Source organism: Macrobrachium nipponense, chromosome 12, assembly GCF_015104395.2.
Source record: "Macrobrachium nipponense isolate FS-2020 chromosome 12, ASM1510439v2, whole genome shotgun sequence".
Lineage (NCBI taxonomy): Eukaryota > Metazoa > Arthropoda > Malacostraca > Decapoda > Palaemonidae > Macrobrachium > Macrobrachium nipponense.
Window position 1 is genome coordinate 3,815,524 of NC_087205.1, and position 15,000 is coordinate 3,830,523.

A 15,000-nucleotide genomic window follows, 5' to 3' on the forward strand; every position below is an offset into this window, starting at 1 on the left:
AATTCGCTCTACCTCGGAATTAATATATTTTCATATATGCTTAACCGAAGGGGAATTTTTTTCTCGCGGTGGTGTATAGGTAAACGCTTCACTGACGTTCCTGGGTTTGAAAGGATCCATAGGTCGCGCCTGGTCCAGGCAAATCTATTATCGAGAAAAAAATTCCCCTTCGGTTAAGCATATATGAAAATATATTAATTCCGAGGTAGAGCGAATTAGATATTAAAGAAAGACATTGTAGCTCGATATATGATATTTGAATCACGGAAATGATAGGACTTATGATATATATATTATATAATATATATGAGTGTGTGTGTGTGTGTATGTGTGTGAATAATTATTACATCACCGTGATTCATATGAATTATTCGAGCTACAGATGTCCTTTAATATCTAATTCGCTCTACCTCGTAATTAATATATTTTCATATATGTAAACCGAAGGGGAATTTTTTAGTTGATACTAATTTCGTCCTCTCGTGGATTCGAACCACCGACCAGAAGACAGAGAAGAAATCAGGACGTCAGAGAATCGACAATGTCATTGACGTCCTGATTTCTTCTCTGTCCTCTGGTCGGTGGTTCGAACCCACGAGAGGACGAAATTAGTATCAACTAAAAAACTCTCCTTCGGTTTACATTATGAAAATATATTAATTACGAGGTAGAGTGAATTAGATATTAAAGGACATTTGTAGCTCGAATAATATATATATGTGTGTGTGTAAAGATTAACGCTTTGCAACTAACCCTCCTCATCGTCATCGTCGTCGTCATCATCGTCATCTTCATCGTCATCGTCGTCCACATCGGAATCGTCCGAATCCGACTGACTCATGCAGTGGTCGTAATCGGACGACGACTCGACGACCGAGGCAGAGCCCGTCGAGGTGACCTCCATGTCTGTGGATGGGGTCATGGGCGTCAGGGGCGTGGTGACCTCCCCTTCCGTGGGCGTGGTGACCGTCGACGACGGAGGGGCGGCTAGGTGGATCGGGCTTGTGTTTCCATTGGGGTCGTCGTCGTTGGTCGTGAGACGGTCGTAGCCTCTCTTCGTGTTTCTGGCCGGATCTGGAAAAGACGGTACGAGGATGAGCGGATTTCATGGAAAATTTCATGACTGACGCATCCAGAATAAATGCATGATCCAGAAAAGAGAATACAATATCTAAAGTTAAAAAAAGGACAGATGGATCCAGAAAAAGAACTACAAGGATCTGAAAAAGAAGATACAATCATGAGTGGAGTCAATAAAAGGACAGATGGATCCAGAACAAGAGATACAATACAAGGATGAATGGAGTAAAAAAAGGAAGATGGATCCATAAAAAAGATACAAATATCTGGAAAAGAGAATACAAGGATGAATGGGGTTAAAAAAAAAGGAAGATGGATCCAGAAAAAAGATACAAGGATCTGGAAAAGAGGATACAAGGATGAATGGAGTTAAAAAAAAAGGAAAATGGATCCAGAAAAAAGATACAAGGATCTGGAAAAGAGAATACAAGGATGAATGGAGTAAAAAAAAAGGAAGATGGATCCAGAAAAAAGATACAAGGATCTGGAAAAGAGAATACAAGGATGAGTGGAATCTAAGAAAGGACAGATGGATCCAGAAAAAAGATACAAGAATCTGGAAAAGGGGATACAAGGATGAATGGAGTTAAAAAAAAGGAAGATGAATCCAGAAAAAAGAACAAGGACTCTGGAGGAAACAGGAGCGGAATACAATGATGAATGGAGTTGAAAAAAAAAGGAAGATGGATCCAGAAAAAAATTACAAGGATCTGGAAAAGGGGATACAAGGATCTAAAGTTAAAAAAAAAAGGGACAGATGGACAAAAAAGAAAAGAAAAAAAAAGAGATACAATTATCTAGAGGATAAAAGGATGATTGGATTAAAAAAAAAAAATCTGAAAAAGAGAATAAAAGGATGAGTGGACTTACAAAAAAAAAAAAAAAAAAAAAAAAAGGTACGGATTGAAAAAGAGGATACAAGGATGAACCGAGTTGCTAAAAAAAAATAAAGGAATGATGGATCTGGAAAACAAAGGTAACTATGAATTGATCCGATAAAACAAAATCTGATAAAAATTCTGATAAAAAAAAAAACGTCTGATTATTTAAATTAGGATTAAAAACCTTTTGAAAAGGAAATAGGGACATATGACGTGAATTAAAGGAATCAAAACTGGAAGGCAGGATATGGAAATAATAAAAAAAAAAAATTCCGGGAAGATGAAATGGTGCAAGAATCTTAAAAAAAAAATGATCCTTGGATACAGGATGAAAAGTAAAACAATTAAAAATATGACGAAAGGATTCGGTTGCTAAGGCTAAAATGGAAAAATGATTGATATATCTATAAAAAGGAATTTCGAAAATTTCAAAAACTAATAGTTTCAAGGAAAAGCGATATTTCTAAAAAGAAAAAAAAATATTGACAAATCTTAGAAGAGAAGCCCGAAAAGAACTTGATAATTATATCAGAATAAAAGGATCTGCAAAAGAAAGTTTTAATTAAGGGATCTTGGCAAAACTATGAAAGTTTGTGAACAAAGTAATTTAATAGAAAGAAAAAGAAAAAGGATCTAGCGAAAAAAGATGTTTTTTTTTTTGTAAATTTACATGGTTTTTTTTTCTTATAAATATCGGGGAAGTGAATTTGAATAATATCTGCATTGAAATGACTGAATAGTTATTTAAGTAAGTGGATGAAAGGGAAATTGTAAGAAGTTAAATTCGTGTTTTATGCGCTTTTATTTGTAGTTTCTCGGAGAGTTGTAATATGGAAAATTTTACTGCTTCAAACATTTTGGCAAAAACATGACTATTTTATCTTCAAACAAACACACACAAACACACCCACACACACATGTATAGTGCATATATACATGGATATTAGAGGACATTTGGAGATAATGCATGAATATGAATCTCGGTGATGTGATAAAATTCATATATAGTTGTGTGTATATGGATATTATCATATATATATATATATATATATATATATATATATATATATATATATATATATATATATATACTATATAGCATTGGTTGATTCTCGAGAAAGAAGCATAGATCACTGCTACTTCCATACTTTCTCAGCTGAATTGTAGATGAACACCTGTGCAAACAACTTCCCCGACATCCCCTCGATCATAGGCTTACATCAGCGCTTCGCATCAGGTTCCAGCTGTGCAAAGCTTCCTTTCGGACCAAGTTCCTCCAATCCTTATTACATCCTTCCTTAAATCCCACCTCCTTCCACCAGCTTATAGGGTTTGCATTCACTCCTCCCTCGCTCTACTAACCAATCGATACAGGATACCTTTGAACTCATCCCATTATTTCCACCACTATTATTATTTTTTTTTTTGTTTTTTTTTTTTTTTTTTTTTTTTTTTTTATCTTTGCCGGCTTCTTATCCAAACTTAAATGAAATTCTCTCTCGCCTCAAAGGCATCGCTATATATCAGGGAGGAAAAGCAGGGAAAGGGTTTTCTTGTTGGGGTTGCTACTAATTCCTCCAGATCAAATGTATTCCTCGGAGAGAGAGAGAGAGAGAGAGAGAGAGAGAGAGAGAGAGAGAGAGAGGGGAATATTATTATTATTATTATATTCAGGAGCTCATAGTGCTGATATTATGTATTTGTTATGAAAATCATATTTAAGACTTGGAGCAAAGCGAAATTAAAGGAGTTGACCTGCTGGGTGGGAATAGCCATGAGGTCATTAATAAGTTAGGTCTAGGCAGTACTTTCCAACGGAAATACATATGTATAGCTTGATTGATTGACAGATAATGAAACCATAAGCAATTTTTCATTGGAAATTAAACATCAAAGGGCGTCGGCATATCGTCGTAATTTATGATTGAGGATAAGTGAGGACCATGATTAGGACCATGATTATAGCCGTCGATGTAAGGTTGGATATTGAAGTATTAAAGTAAACTGTGATATTAATGGATTGATTTTGCAATGGCTGGAAAGATAGAATATGGCTGACATGCAGTCATTTTTCCTATATGCGTCCAGTGGGATGAGCGGTCATTAAAACCTTTATCGAGCTCTTAATTATATAAAAGAGAGAGTGAGAGGAGAGAGAGAGAGAGAGAGAGAGATGAGACTGACAAATCAGTAAACGAAGGAAATAGAAAACTTAACCATTCGATGGAACACAGTTACATAAAATGGGGATGCTCTAGAAACGAAAGAAACACAAAGCGAGAGAATTTGGAAGCTGTAGGTTCAGGAGAGAAAAGAGTTATGAGCCCGTGTTTTAAACCTTGGCTCAGTAAAAGCCAAAGAACAATGGTCGAATCACTACATGTACACACACACACGCAAACACAACACAGACACAGATATATTATGATATATATATTATCTATATAATATAGATTATCTAATATATACTTTATATATATTATATATTTAATACCGCCTAACCGCAGGAGATAAAGTAGGGTGGGGTGAGGGCAGGATCGCTGGCTAAGCGAATTGCCTGAGTCAGTTCGTTCAAAAAGAGAGAAAAATAACGTAAAACACGTTCTTATAAGATAATAATGATTGGCAAGGCCTTGGTAAAACAACCGACGTGCAGAAAAAAAGTTTCTGACCTCTAAAAAAAATTGAAAACCATTGTTCTTCGATGTCTCTGATGCGTTCGTGACAAATGTGAAATAGTGTATTTACCCAAAATTTCTGTATTCGAGATGACTATGATTTCACCTATATATAAAAAACGAAAGTGAGATAAAGAAGATATTCTTAACCTACGATTTTGTAAATACCCGAAATTTTGAATAGATGAGTTTGAGTTCGTCTGTATAAAGTGAAATGAAGGCGATCAGAATGATTTCAGGAGCAACTCTTATTCTATGATAGTTAATAAAATTTTTCAAATTCACTCTTATTCAAATCTGAAGAGAGGTCAGTATTAAAACGGACATTTCTATCAATATTGCATCTATTTATCTATCTACCTATCTATCTGAGTGAGTATTTATGTTCGTATTATGGTTTCAACACCTTACTGACATTTAGAATTGTGGGGTTTCTCTCCGTTCTTCGTCCTTGACCCTATGATTTTGGTGTGCCGTGTCCAGTAAATTATTATTATTATTATATTATTATTATTATTATTATATTATTATTATTATTATTATTATTATTAATGTTTTTTTAAGTTATTAATCTCAATTCATGATACAAAATTCAAGATAAAGGGTGAACACAAAATACTTAAACTTGCAGTAGACCCCCTGAATGGTTCACAGTCAGGCCCGAAGAACAGACATTGGGAGAGAAAATGTGTTTGCTGAATAGCATATATATAGTAATATAGATAATGGTGATTACAATACAACTTACAGTAACGGTAGCCTAGTGGCAGCAGAAGTAGGGGTAGTAGTATTACAGATGGTCCATAAAGTCCCAGTACCATTGCAAGTATTTATTGCTCAGAATGGTACTGGTACTATTTATGGATACCTTGTACAACTGACGATAGTAGTAGGCTAATAGCACGGGTTTTGCAGTAACAATAAACAAGTAAAAACTGCACCGTAGTTTCCCAGGCGAAATCGTGTTTTCTGAACAGCGTTTAATGATGTATGAAACGGTCGATGTGCTGCTGTTTGAAAGTCTCAGCCACGACCTGGCAGCGCTCAGTCGCTCCCCAGAGGCAGCCAAGTGGAGGCTTGATGATCAATATACCAATTTTCAACTCTCTAGCCTTAGTAGTTTTCAAAATCTGGGGGCGGACAGCTTTTACAGACAACTAAAAGCAGTAGGCTGGTATAGTAGATTCACATCAACCGTGCATCTTATGTCTAGGTCAGTTAATTACGACGGTCCTGATTGGCCGTTGATAAGCCAATTACAGGGCAGGAAACTCTCAATCTCTCAAGAGAGTTAGCATAGGCAAAATGTATGTTCCACCTCTCCTGAGGGAGACTTAAAGACGAATCCATCAGGAAAGGTGGAACGTACATCCTGACTATGCGAACTTTTGACAGACTGAGAGTTTCCAGCCCTGTAATTGGCTTATCAACAGCCAATTAGGAACGTCGTAAGGGACTGGCCTAGACATCAGATGCACTGGCGATGTGAATCCACTATAGCAGTAGCTGCACAGTTTAGCAGTTGCTATTACTATCATGCTACTATTCGCCTACTGCTATTGTCACTTTTATTATGTGTTTGTATAAATATACTCTGTTTTTTTCCATCTGTCCATCCGCCTGTGGTGTTTTTGTATGGTAACACTGCGTCCCAGGCTTTAAATAGTTACGGTATGTGTAAATTTTAGGTAAATAAAAGGATATCAGGGTGTACATTTGCAACTGAAAAGTGTTCTACTAATTTACTGTATGCGAATTACACCGTTAATATTCGAAATAGGATATTGTTATTATTGTTGAATGTAAGCTGAATGTAACTATCCAAAGCCCGGGACGCAGTGTTACCATACGCAAACACCACAGGCGGATGGACAGATGGAAGAAAACAGAGTATAGGGTCTATGTGACTATATGATGATCCCCATAGATGCAGTAGTCATTAACAGGATCAACAAGAAGCTTCCGGTCAAAAAACACCACTCGTGAAGGACAGAAACAAACAACAGAAATCTGACTGATAATTAATTTTTTGTGATGCGACTTTGCCATGGAAATAATGAACAGAATCACTTGCTGCCTATTTCACCAATCCATCATAATTTATCCCAGTGAAAATGATTAATTGGATGATGGACTTTCCCATCATTACCGAAACTGGCATCGCTTAGTAATGAGTCCCGAAAATAAGGGGGAACATTTTGATTCGAAAAGGATTTACTTTATTCGTTCGCCGTAACATCCTGTTCCGTGTTTTTTTTTTCTTTTTTATAAATCAGAATGGAAGAAATCTCCTCTGAAATATTCCGTTTCGTGTCTTTTTTTTCTATCTTTTTGTATTTTTATGAGCCCTCTTATACACTCCTCTGTTGCAAGAAGGAAGAAGAACAATACGAAAAATAAACATCAAGTATTCTTTTAATGTGCTCTCTCTCTCTCTCTCTCTCTCTCTCTCATATCAAGTGTTACGGATGATTACGCAATCAAGTTTGACTGGGTTATGCATCACTCAATATATTTTTCTGTAATTACTTTCCAATGTAACTAATCAGAAAACAAAACAGATATCTTGCGAAACGGTAAAACGCACAAATGCTTCTCCGCTCCATTACGTTTATTGTCGGGCTAGTGGTGCTCTGAGAGAGAGAGAGAGAGAGAGAGAGAGAGAGAGAGAGATTCATTCAAATCTTTTAAGAGCGCTGGTTAGATGGGCGGAATAAATCAACGGAAGAGGTCTCTATACACACCCAAAGGCAGAGAGAGAGAGAGAGAGAGAGAGAGAGAGAGAGAGAGAGAGAGAGAGAGAGATGGCTGGCAGCCAATTTTTGATTAGGTAATTTACAGCAAGAGGAGGGGGAGATGTCAGATCAAGGAGAGAGAGATGGGATTAGAGGTAAAATTTATTAGGAGCTGAGGGCCTACAGGCCAACCTCTAAATCTTTTCACTGAAAAATGAAGACCTGTGGGTTTTGCTATTTCTTATTTGTCTTCTAATTCCACCTTTCGTATCCGTCATTAACGAAACCGCCCAGTAAAGTAGTTGCAGGAAACAAACGCTAAGTAACTTTCTTCCAACTCGATAGGCTGGTTCAAGTTCAGTGGGTCACAATATTGCATGAAAACTAGCTTACTAAGACGTATCGCGGGTAGACCCATAAAATGAACTTTATGACTGTTCTTTTTTTCAAAATCTGTATCAAATTCACGTTTCTTGCGAAAAAAAAAAAAAAAAAAAAACAAAAAAAAAAAAAAAAAAAATTATTTGAGGGCATAAGTGTTTACTGGTATTGCTCCTTTTCATGTACCTACTTCCGTATTTTTAATTGATATACTTTGCTAGTATGGGAGTTTTAAATACTCAGGCGTTAAAGTGGCTGCTTCTCGTAAATGCAGTTGTATTTATGTATTCGTCTCATTTATAGATCAAATGTATCACGGTTCAAATGCATACAAACGGCAATTTTACGAAACCTTCAGATATTAGAATTGTCTAGTACCTGTCCATTGTTAGAAGGGCGGCGAACCTTTCCATGTTCTGGTTATCTGAACTTTTACTCTTTTTTTTGTGCGTTTGTGTGTGTGTGTGTGTGTGTGTGTGTGTACGTAGAAGGCCACGCATGACAGAAATAAAAGAGATCTATTTCACGCAAAAGTTTGTAATCCCAGATTAAGACCTGAATAAAAACTGTCAATTTATGATATTAGCGAAATAATCAGAGGTGGAAAATGTTAACCATTCTGCACCAGTGTATTTCACGTGTGATTCAGGTCCTGACAGATTTTAACCTTGGTGAAATTATCAGGATCCATCTCAGTCCTGTTATGTTTAGGTAAATTCTAGAAGTATCGTAGTATTTTTGCCTTCGAACTTTATTTCAGAGAATGACGAGGACTCGAGTGAGTGTGCAGCGTGGGACTCTGCCACGGGACCACAGGGGTAAGATCCAAGGTTAGGTGATAGAGATCATTAAGAATAGTGATCCCCGATGCGATCTTATTCTAAGAAACCCTCTCTGTACCTGTTTAGGGTGATTAGTTCTTTCTCTTTTATTGCCACGTGGAGAGGTTTCCTCTGAATATTGTAAACAATATCATGCATTGACAGGGACCCTGCATCCCTCCAGAAAAGGTGACACAATAATTCTTTTAATTGAGAAGGGAATCAGGATTTTTGTGAAAGGGATTGGTGTTTTTGGAAATTGTCAAAGAATTCTGTTTCTAGATAAAGCTGGTATTCTTCCTTATAGGATAGGATTCATTCATCTTTGGTCATGGGGCTGATAGTATTCTTGGAATGAGTGTGGATGCTTCTCTATGAAAATATGGTGGGTATTCTTTCATCGGAGGAATCTTTGGCCTCATGAGATGGAGGCTGCTGTCTGTTGTGGGGGAAGTGTGTTATATATGTTACGCAAAATGTGGATAATTGCCAAATGGGTACACTTTGCAATTAATTTTGCCTATTGTGTACAATTTGCAGCGCTTGGTGCCTGCAAATTGTACACAATAGGCAAAATTAATTGTAAAATGTACACATTTGGCAATTATCCACATTTTGCGTAACATATATAACAGGCTCTGGTTCTTTCCACGTCGCTTTCTTTGCTGATGGCCATGCTACTTTGTCGAGTTCATAGAATTTGACAGGATTACAGATAACAGAAAGTTTCAGTAATGATCGATAACGATTTTTTTTTTTTTTCATTTTTAAATAGGAGGCAGGGGTGATCATCACCCCTATCCCTCATCTCTAATAATTTTCAGACCTTCAGCTGTTTGGGTGATTAAAGTTATAATTGAAAATGTGAAAGGAAAAGCTTGCTACTCATAACGATAACCACTTAATGACGCTGAAGAGATTATATTTTAAACTTACTATTACGGTATTTGCCTTGCCATTTGGGTAATAATCTTTCCATGATTATTTTTTAGAAATGAATTTAGTATGCCCCACTTCCGCTGCAGAGAGAGAGAGAGAGAGAGAGAGAGAGAGAGAGAGAGAGAAAGTAGCGAAGTTGGCTGTTCTTGTAGTTCTATTGAGCTGCCATCCCATCGTGAAAAATCCTCCCGTGGTCTTCTGATTGAAGTTGGTTATTTACTTTGACCGGATAGTTCGTGGTAATTAGTGCAAGTCAAAGGGGGCGCCCGAGCTCCGTTTCGTAGACTATGGCTTTATTTCCTTTTTTTTATGAGGAAAGTTCTCGAACTTCACCCAACTTAGATTGGAAGAGGATCCTTTATGCGTCATCCAAGAGAAGAAGAATCCGTCGGTATTTGTTCATCTATATTCAGTCCTCGTATGCTAACGTCGCCTGTCGATGAGAGTTATGGAGATCGCCGTTATGTTCAGGGGCAGATATTGGTTTGTTCCTCACATCTCTTTGTGCCCTTGAACCGGATACGAGGAGAAGGTTGAGTGTAGAGATAACGCCTTTGCCTTGTAATGCGATCAGGTATTATTAAAGTCAAGATGTCGCAATGAATCCTGCGAAGTCAGTAGATTTCCGTGACAATGCTTACGTTGGCACAATTTGCGTCTTGTAAAACATCCATTATTCTTGAGCAGTGTCGGAAGATTTTCTGAAGATATAACCGAAACGAATCAAAGATTATGAAAAACTATACCATGTACACAATGCTTAAACTATGCTTTATACTGAATTTATAGACTCGTCCAAGACTATGGTAAGCTATACTTTCTTAGTAAACTTTCTTAAACTAAGCGCTTCAGCCAATTAGGCAGTTCCCAATACCTCGTACCATTGCTCAGACTGTATTGAATTTTACCAGTTTCGTATCTAGAGCTAAACTATATATTCATTCTTCAAACTACGGTCAATTATGCTCCTACTCAGAATGCGTCAAGCACCTTCGATTACGTAGGATCTGTTGAACTATGCTCACTTATTAAAGTCTGTTCAATTTTCACTTCCCCAGCTCTTTTAGGGCATATTCATTGTCATTGTTTAGAGGGACAGGTATGTATATGTATATATATATATAATATATATATATTATATATATATATATATATATATATATATATAGACACACACACACAGCACACACACACACACGCACACACACACACACACATATATATATATATATATATATATATATATATATATATATATATATATATATATATATACCGCTATTTGACTACACATAAACTCCATTTCCTTCTGCCACATTTAATGTGCTTGCGAACCTGGGGAAAAAAAAATAACTTCAATGTTATGAATAATTGCCTTTGATCATTTGCAGACGAGAAATGGACCAACTTCGCCGCTACTAATTGCCAAAATTTTCTGTTGGATTCTTGGAAAATTAGAAATAAATAAAAAAAATAACTTGGAAACCCGGGGAGAGAGAGAGAGAGAGTTTGACCCAGGTAAGGATAATATTTGAGGCATCTTGCTTTTTGATCATTTATTTATGGTAATGCCTCCGAGGGTACACTGGAATTTTGGGAATTTCTGGCAAATGATGAATTTATCATTACATTTTTTTCTCTCTCGAAGATTTTCATTTTGTTTATATAACTTTTCGCGCGGATTCCTCCCGGAGGAAACGTCTACATGACCGAATTTGTGCACCTTTAACGATGATTTGGTAGTTGTGTTTACGTATTTCAAGAATTTGGTTTACGGATTTTAATTATTTCAGTAATTTGGTTTACGAATTTTAATTATTTCAGTAATTTGATTTACGTATTTTAATTATTTCAATAATTTGGTTAACGGGTTTTAATTATTTCATTAATTTGGTATACGTATTTTAATTATTTCAATAATTTGGTTTACGGATTTTAATTATTTCAGTAATTTAGTATACGCATTTTAATTATTTCAATAATTTGGTTTACGAATTTTAATTATTTCAGTAATTTTATTTACGTATTTTAATTATTTCAATAATTTGGTTAACGGATTTTGATTATTTCAATAATTTGGTTTACGTATTTTAATGATTTCAATAATTTGGTTTACGGATTTTAATTATTTCAATAATTTGGGTAACGTATTTTAATGATTTCTTGAGATATATCACAAACAGGGCGAGAACAAGTCAGCGATCGTAATTGGATCGAACCTTCAACAAATGCTGGATAATCTTATAGCACTGGTCAGTCCTACCACTAAGTCGTTGACTTGTATTCAACCTGTTTGCGACGTGTGAGCGATGAGATGCGCATCCCTTAGAGACTACTATTTATAACCTTCAGTTTTATCCAAGATACGAACATACTTATTTCATCGTTAGCCCAAGACATATTCGGATTGCTTTGAATAGTATCATCAAACATACGCTAGGATTCCCCGAGGCACGACTCATTTTAAAGACAGATAAGTAAGGTATTAACCAGCGCAATCTGATGATAGTCACACGAATGGTCAAGGTCGAGGATGCATTAACTTGGACAAAAGTCTGTCCTTCACGGTGACCTTTCTGTCTAAAACCTGCACGACGATCAAGTTTGAATAGTAAAACCACAATGATTTCACTCTTATGCACGTTATGTATTCATGACTCTAACCTTTCATAATAAATCTGTTTTACTTTGATAGATTTTTGTTCTACTAAAAATAGGGTTCTTCCCAGTTCACTACCTTTTGATCCATTATTGATTTTCTCACACTTTTTTCCTATTTTCTATGTATGTTAAAACGAGATTAATTACTCACGTGCATTGGGACCTTTCCCACCTCCCAAAAGTAGATGAGCCTTATTTTACAGAAAATCACAACTCTCCCATTCACATATGCTCATGAAAACTTCATCATAACAATCGTCTATACCTTAAGTCTAAACATCACACATCCATAAAAAATTTGTCACTGTTTTATGACTCATCACATTGTTGAATTGGGAATATGTTTGTTTTAGGAAATGTTTTTTTACCCTTTGTGTCTAACTCCTTAATTATAATGTCACGATAGCAATTCGCATTACTATCAATTGTTGTAAAGGAAAGTGTTCCCAACCGGAGCGACTTTTCATAATATGAAATAGACCCCCAATACTTTACACGTTTTCTATCAGAGAGCCAATCTTCTAAACGCGTTTTCTTTTGGAGACAGTCATTGCTTCTTTCGATTATTTGTTTTGACCGATAGGATCTCTCATCACATTTCACGAATAGAAAATAGTAACTCGCTATTGTTTTATCTTCCCATGTCAAGTTTGATGTTGAATATCTCTATATATGCGCCACGTGACATGTAATCGAAGTTAAGATAAATACTCCATTTATTTGTTTTTATTTTGTTTACAGCATTACTTGAGATGTGCTGACAATATGAAAGATCTTCCAGTGCGACGTATGTATAGATTATATAGTTATATATATTATTAATAATATATATTATACTATAATAATATACTATATATATATATATATATATAATATATAATATATATATATATGTGTGTGTGTGTGTGTGTGTGTGTGTGTGTGTATACAACGCTCATGGATTGCACAGAGCTTCATTTCCTGTCTTCCACAGTTGATGTGGCCGTGAACCCGAAAGAAAAAAAATTTCAGTATTATGAATAATTTCTTTTGATCTTCGCAGACGGACTCTGCACTGACGGTTCGTTGCTGCTGACTGCCGCAGTTTTCAGTCTGTATGTTTGGAACAGTAAAGTTATATGAAATAGAATGGAAAAATAACTCCGAAAAACCCGGAGGACAGATTTTGGTTCAAGCGAGGAAAATATTTAAACTTCCGTCACTGAACACCAGACTTGTGATTATTCATTTATGCATTTATGGTAATGCCTTCCCGGTACAGTACATTGAAATGTTTGTATTTTCTGGAATACAGTTTGTTTAAGGTGAACCAATTTTTCTCCCTCTCGAAAAAAAAAATCCATTTTATTTCAACGTACAAATTCCTCCTAGCGAAAAGCCGTATGGTATATCTGGCAATGAAGCAAATAAATCAGCTTATGAAAATTTGTAAATATTATTCTTGATCAATGTGTTAAACCACGACCTCACGAGCTTATTTGGCGACGTCTGAGAACTCAACTTGCAACAGCCTCTCCTCCATTTACCTCTATTTCACGACAAAAAAAAAAAAAAAAAAAAAAAAAAAAAAAAAAAAAAAAAGGAACCATCTGTACAAAGAAATAAACTACAAAAAAAAGGTTCATTCTGCTCTTAGGTTTCGATGTATCGTTCAAATCTTGGCTGCTGTTCTGTCTCGCTTTTTTGGTGTGAATTTCGTAAAAGTTAAGAGAGAGAGAACCTAAGCAAATAAAAATTCAATAAACTTCGATCGAAATCGTATAGTCTGATGCAGTTTCTGTTTTTGCACTACGCGGCCCTAAAATTAGTGTAGTACATAATGCATTTGATGGTTACTTGTTACAATAGAATACTATGTTTGAAGAATATCTTGTATAAATGTATGTAGAAAAAAATCTCCGAATGCCAAATTTGACTAACTATAAATATTGAGAATACGAAAACGAATTCATGTAGTATTTGAACAGATAGCAACACTCTTTCTCAGATACTTTATGGTTATGGTTAGTAAGTTCATTAGATTAGCGTGGGACTGAATGTTTGGATATGAAAATTATAAATAGGGTTGGTTGTTGAGTGCGGACATATAGCATATATATAAGTATAATATATTATATATATATTATATAATATTATATATATATATATTAAATATGTTTACAGTATGTGTGTGTTTATATATGTATAGAAACAGAGTATGTGACCAATGAGTAACGATGAAACTAGGAATAAAGCTAAAATCTCACACTCAGCTGATCCATCTTTCTTCTTGGCTGTGTACTCCCGTTGTTATTCCAAATGGGTGTTACATACATACACGAATATATGCGTATATATATACACTATATATATATATATATATATATATATATATTATATATATATATATATATGATAAGCATATATCTGTGTGTGTGCGTGCGTGTGTCAGACTATAACAGCCAAGAAACAGATACCTGCAGAGATAATTGGTAAAGGTAAGCAAAACAGCAATCAATTACTCTGACGAAAGATAGTTTATTTAGCGTTTTTTCTCACTTTTTTCGCACGTAGATTAAGGCTGACCGATGCACGCACGAATAACATATAACGCGTCATTTTTCTTTACTGTGATAACCAAATACGAGATTGACGAAAGTAATTAAACCAAAATAGAATTTTGTGGAAACTTCCCGAAGGCCTTTGAATGGCAAATATTTGGTATTCAACAAAAGCGGGGAAATAACTTTTGGCGAGAAAGGAAAGTCCGCCGAGGCGAAAATTGAGCCTGTTGAAATATTGCCTCCCGATCCCCCCATCTTTCTCGAGTCTTCGGGAAGCGACA

The 15,000-nt window shown here is 35.6% G+C and overlaps 1 protein-coding gene across 1 annotated transcript in view; it reads right to left on the reverse strand.

Annotated features, from left to right (window-relative positions):
* Positions 1 to 15,000, reverse strand: part of LOC135224303 (uncharacterized) — a 235,468-nt gene that overhangs the window by 11,936 nt on the left and 208,532 nt on the right. Inside the window, exon 2 of the mRNA XM_064263166.1 lies at positions 754 to 1,074. Coding sequence (XP_064119236.1) covers positions 754 to 1,074 — 321 coding nt within the window. The remainder of the gene's footprint in view (positions 1 to 753; positions 1,075 to 15,000) is intronic.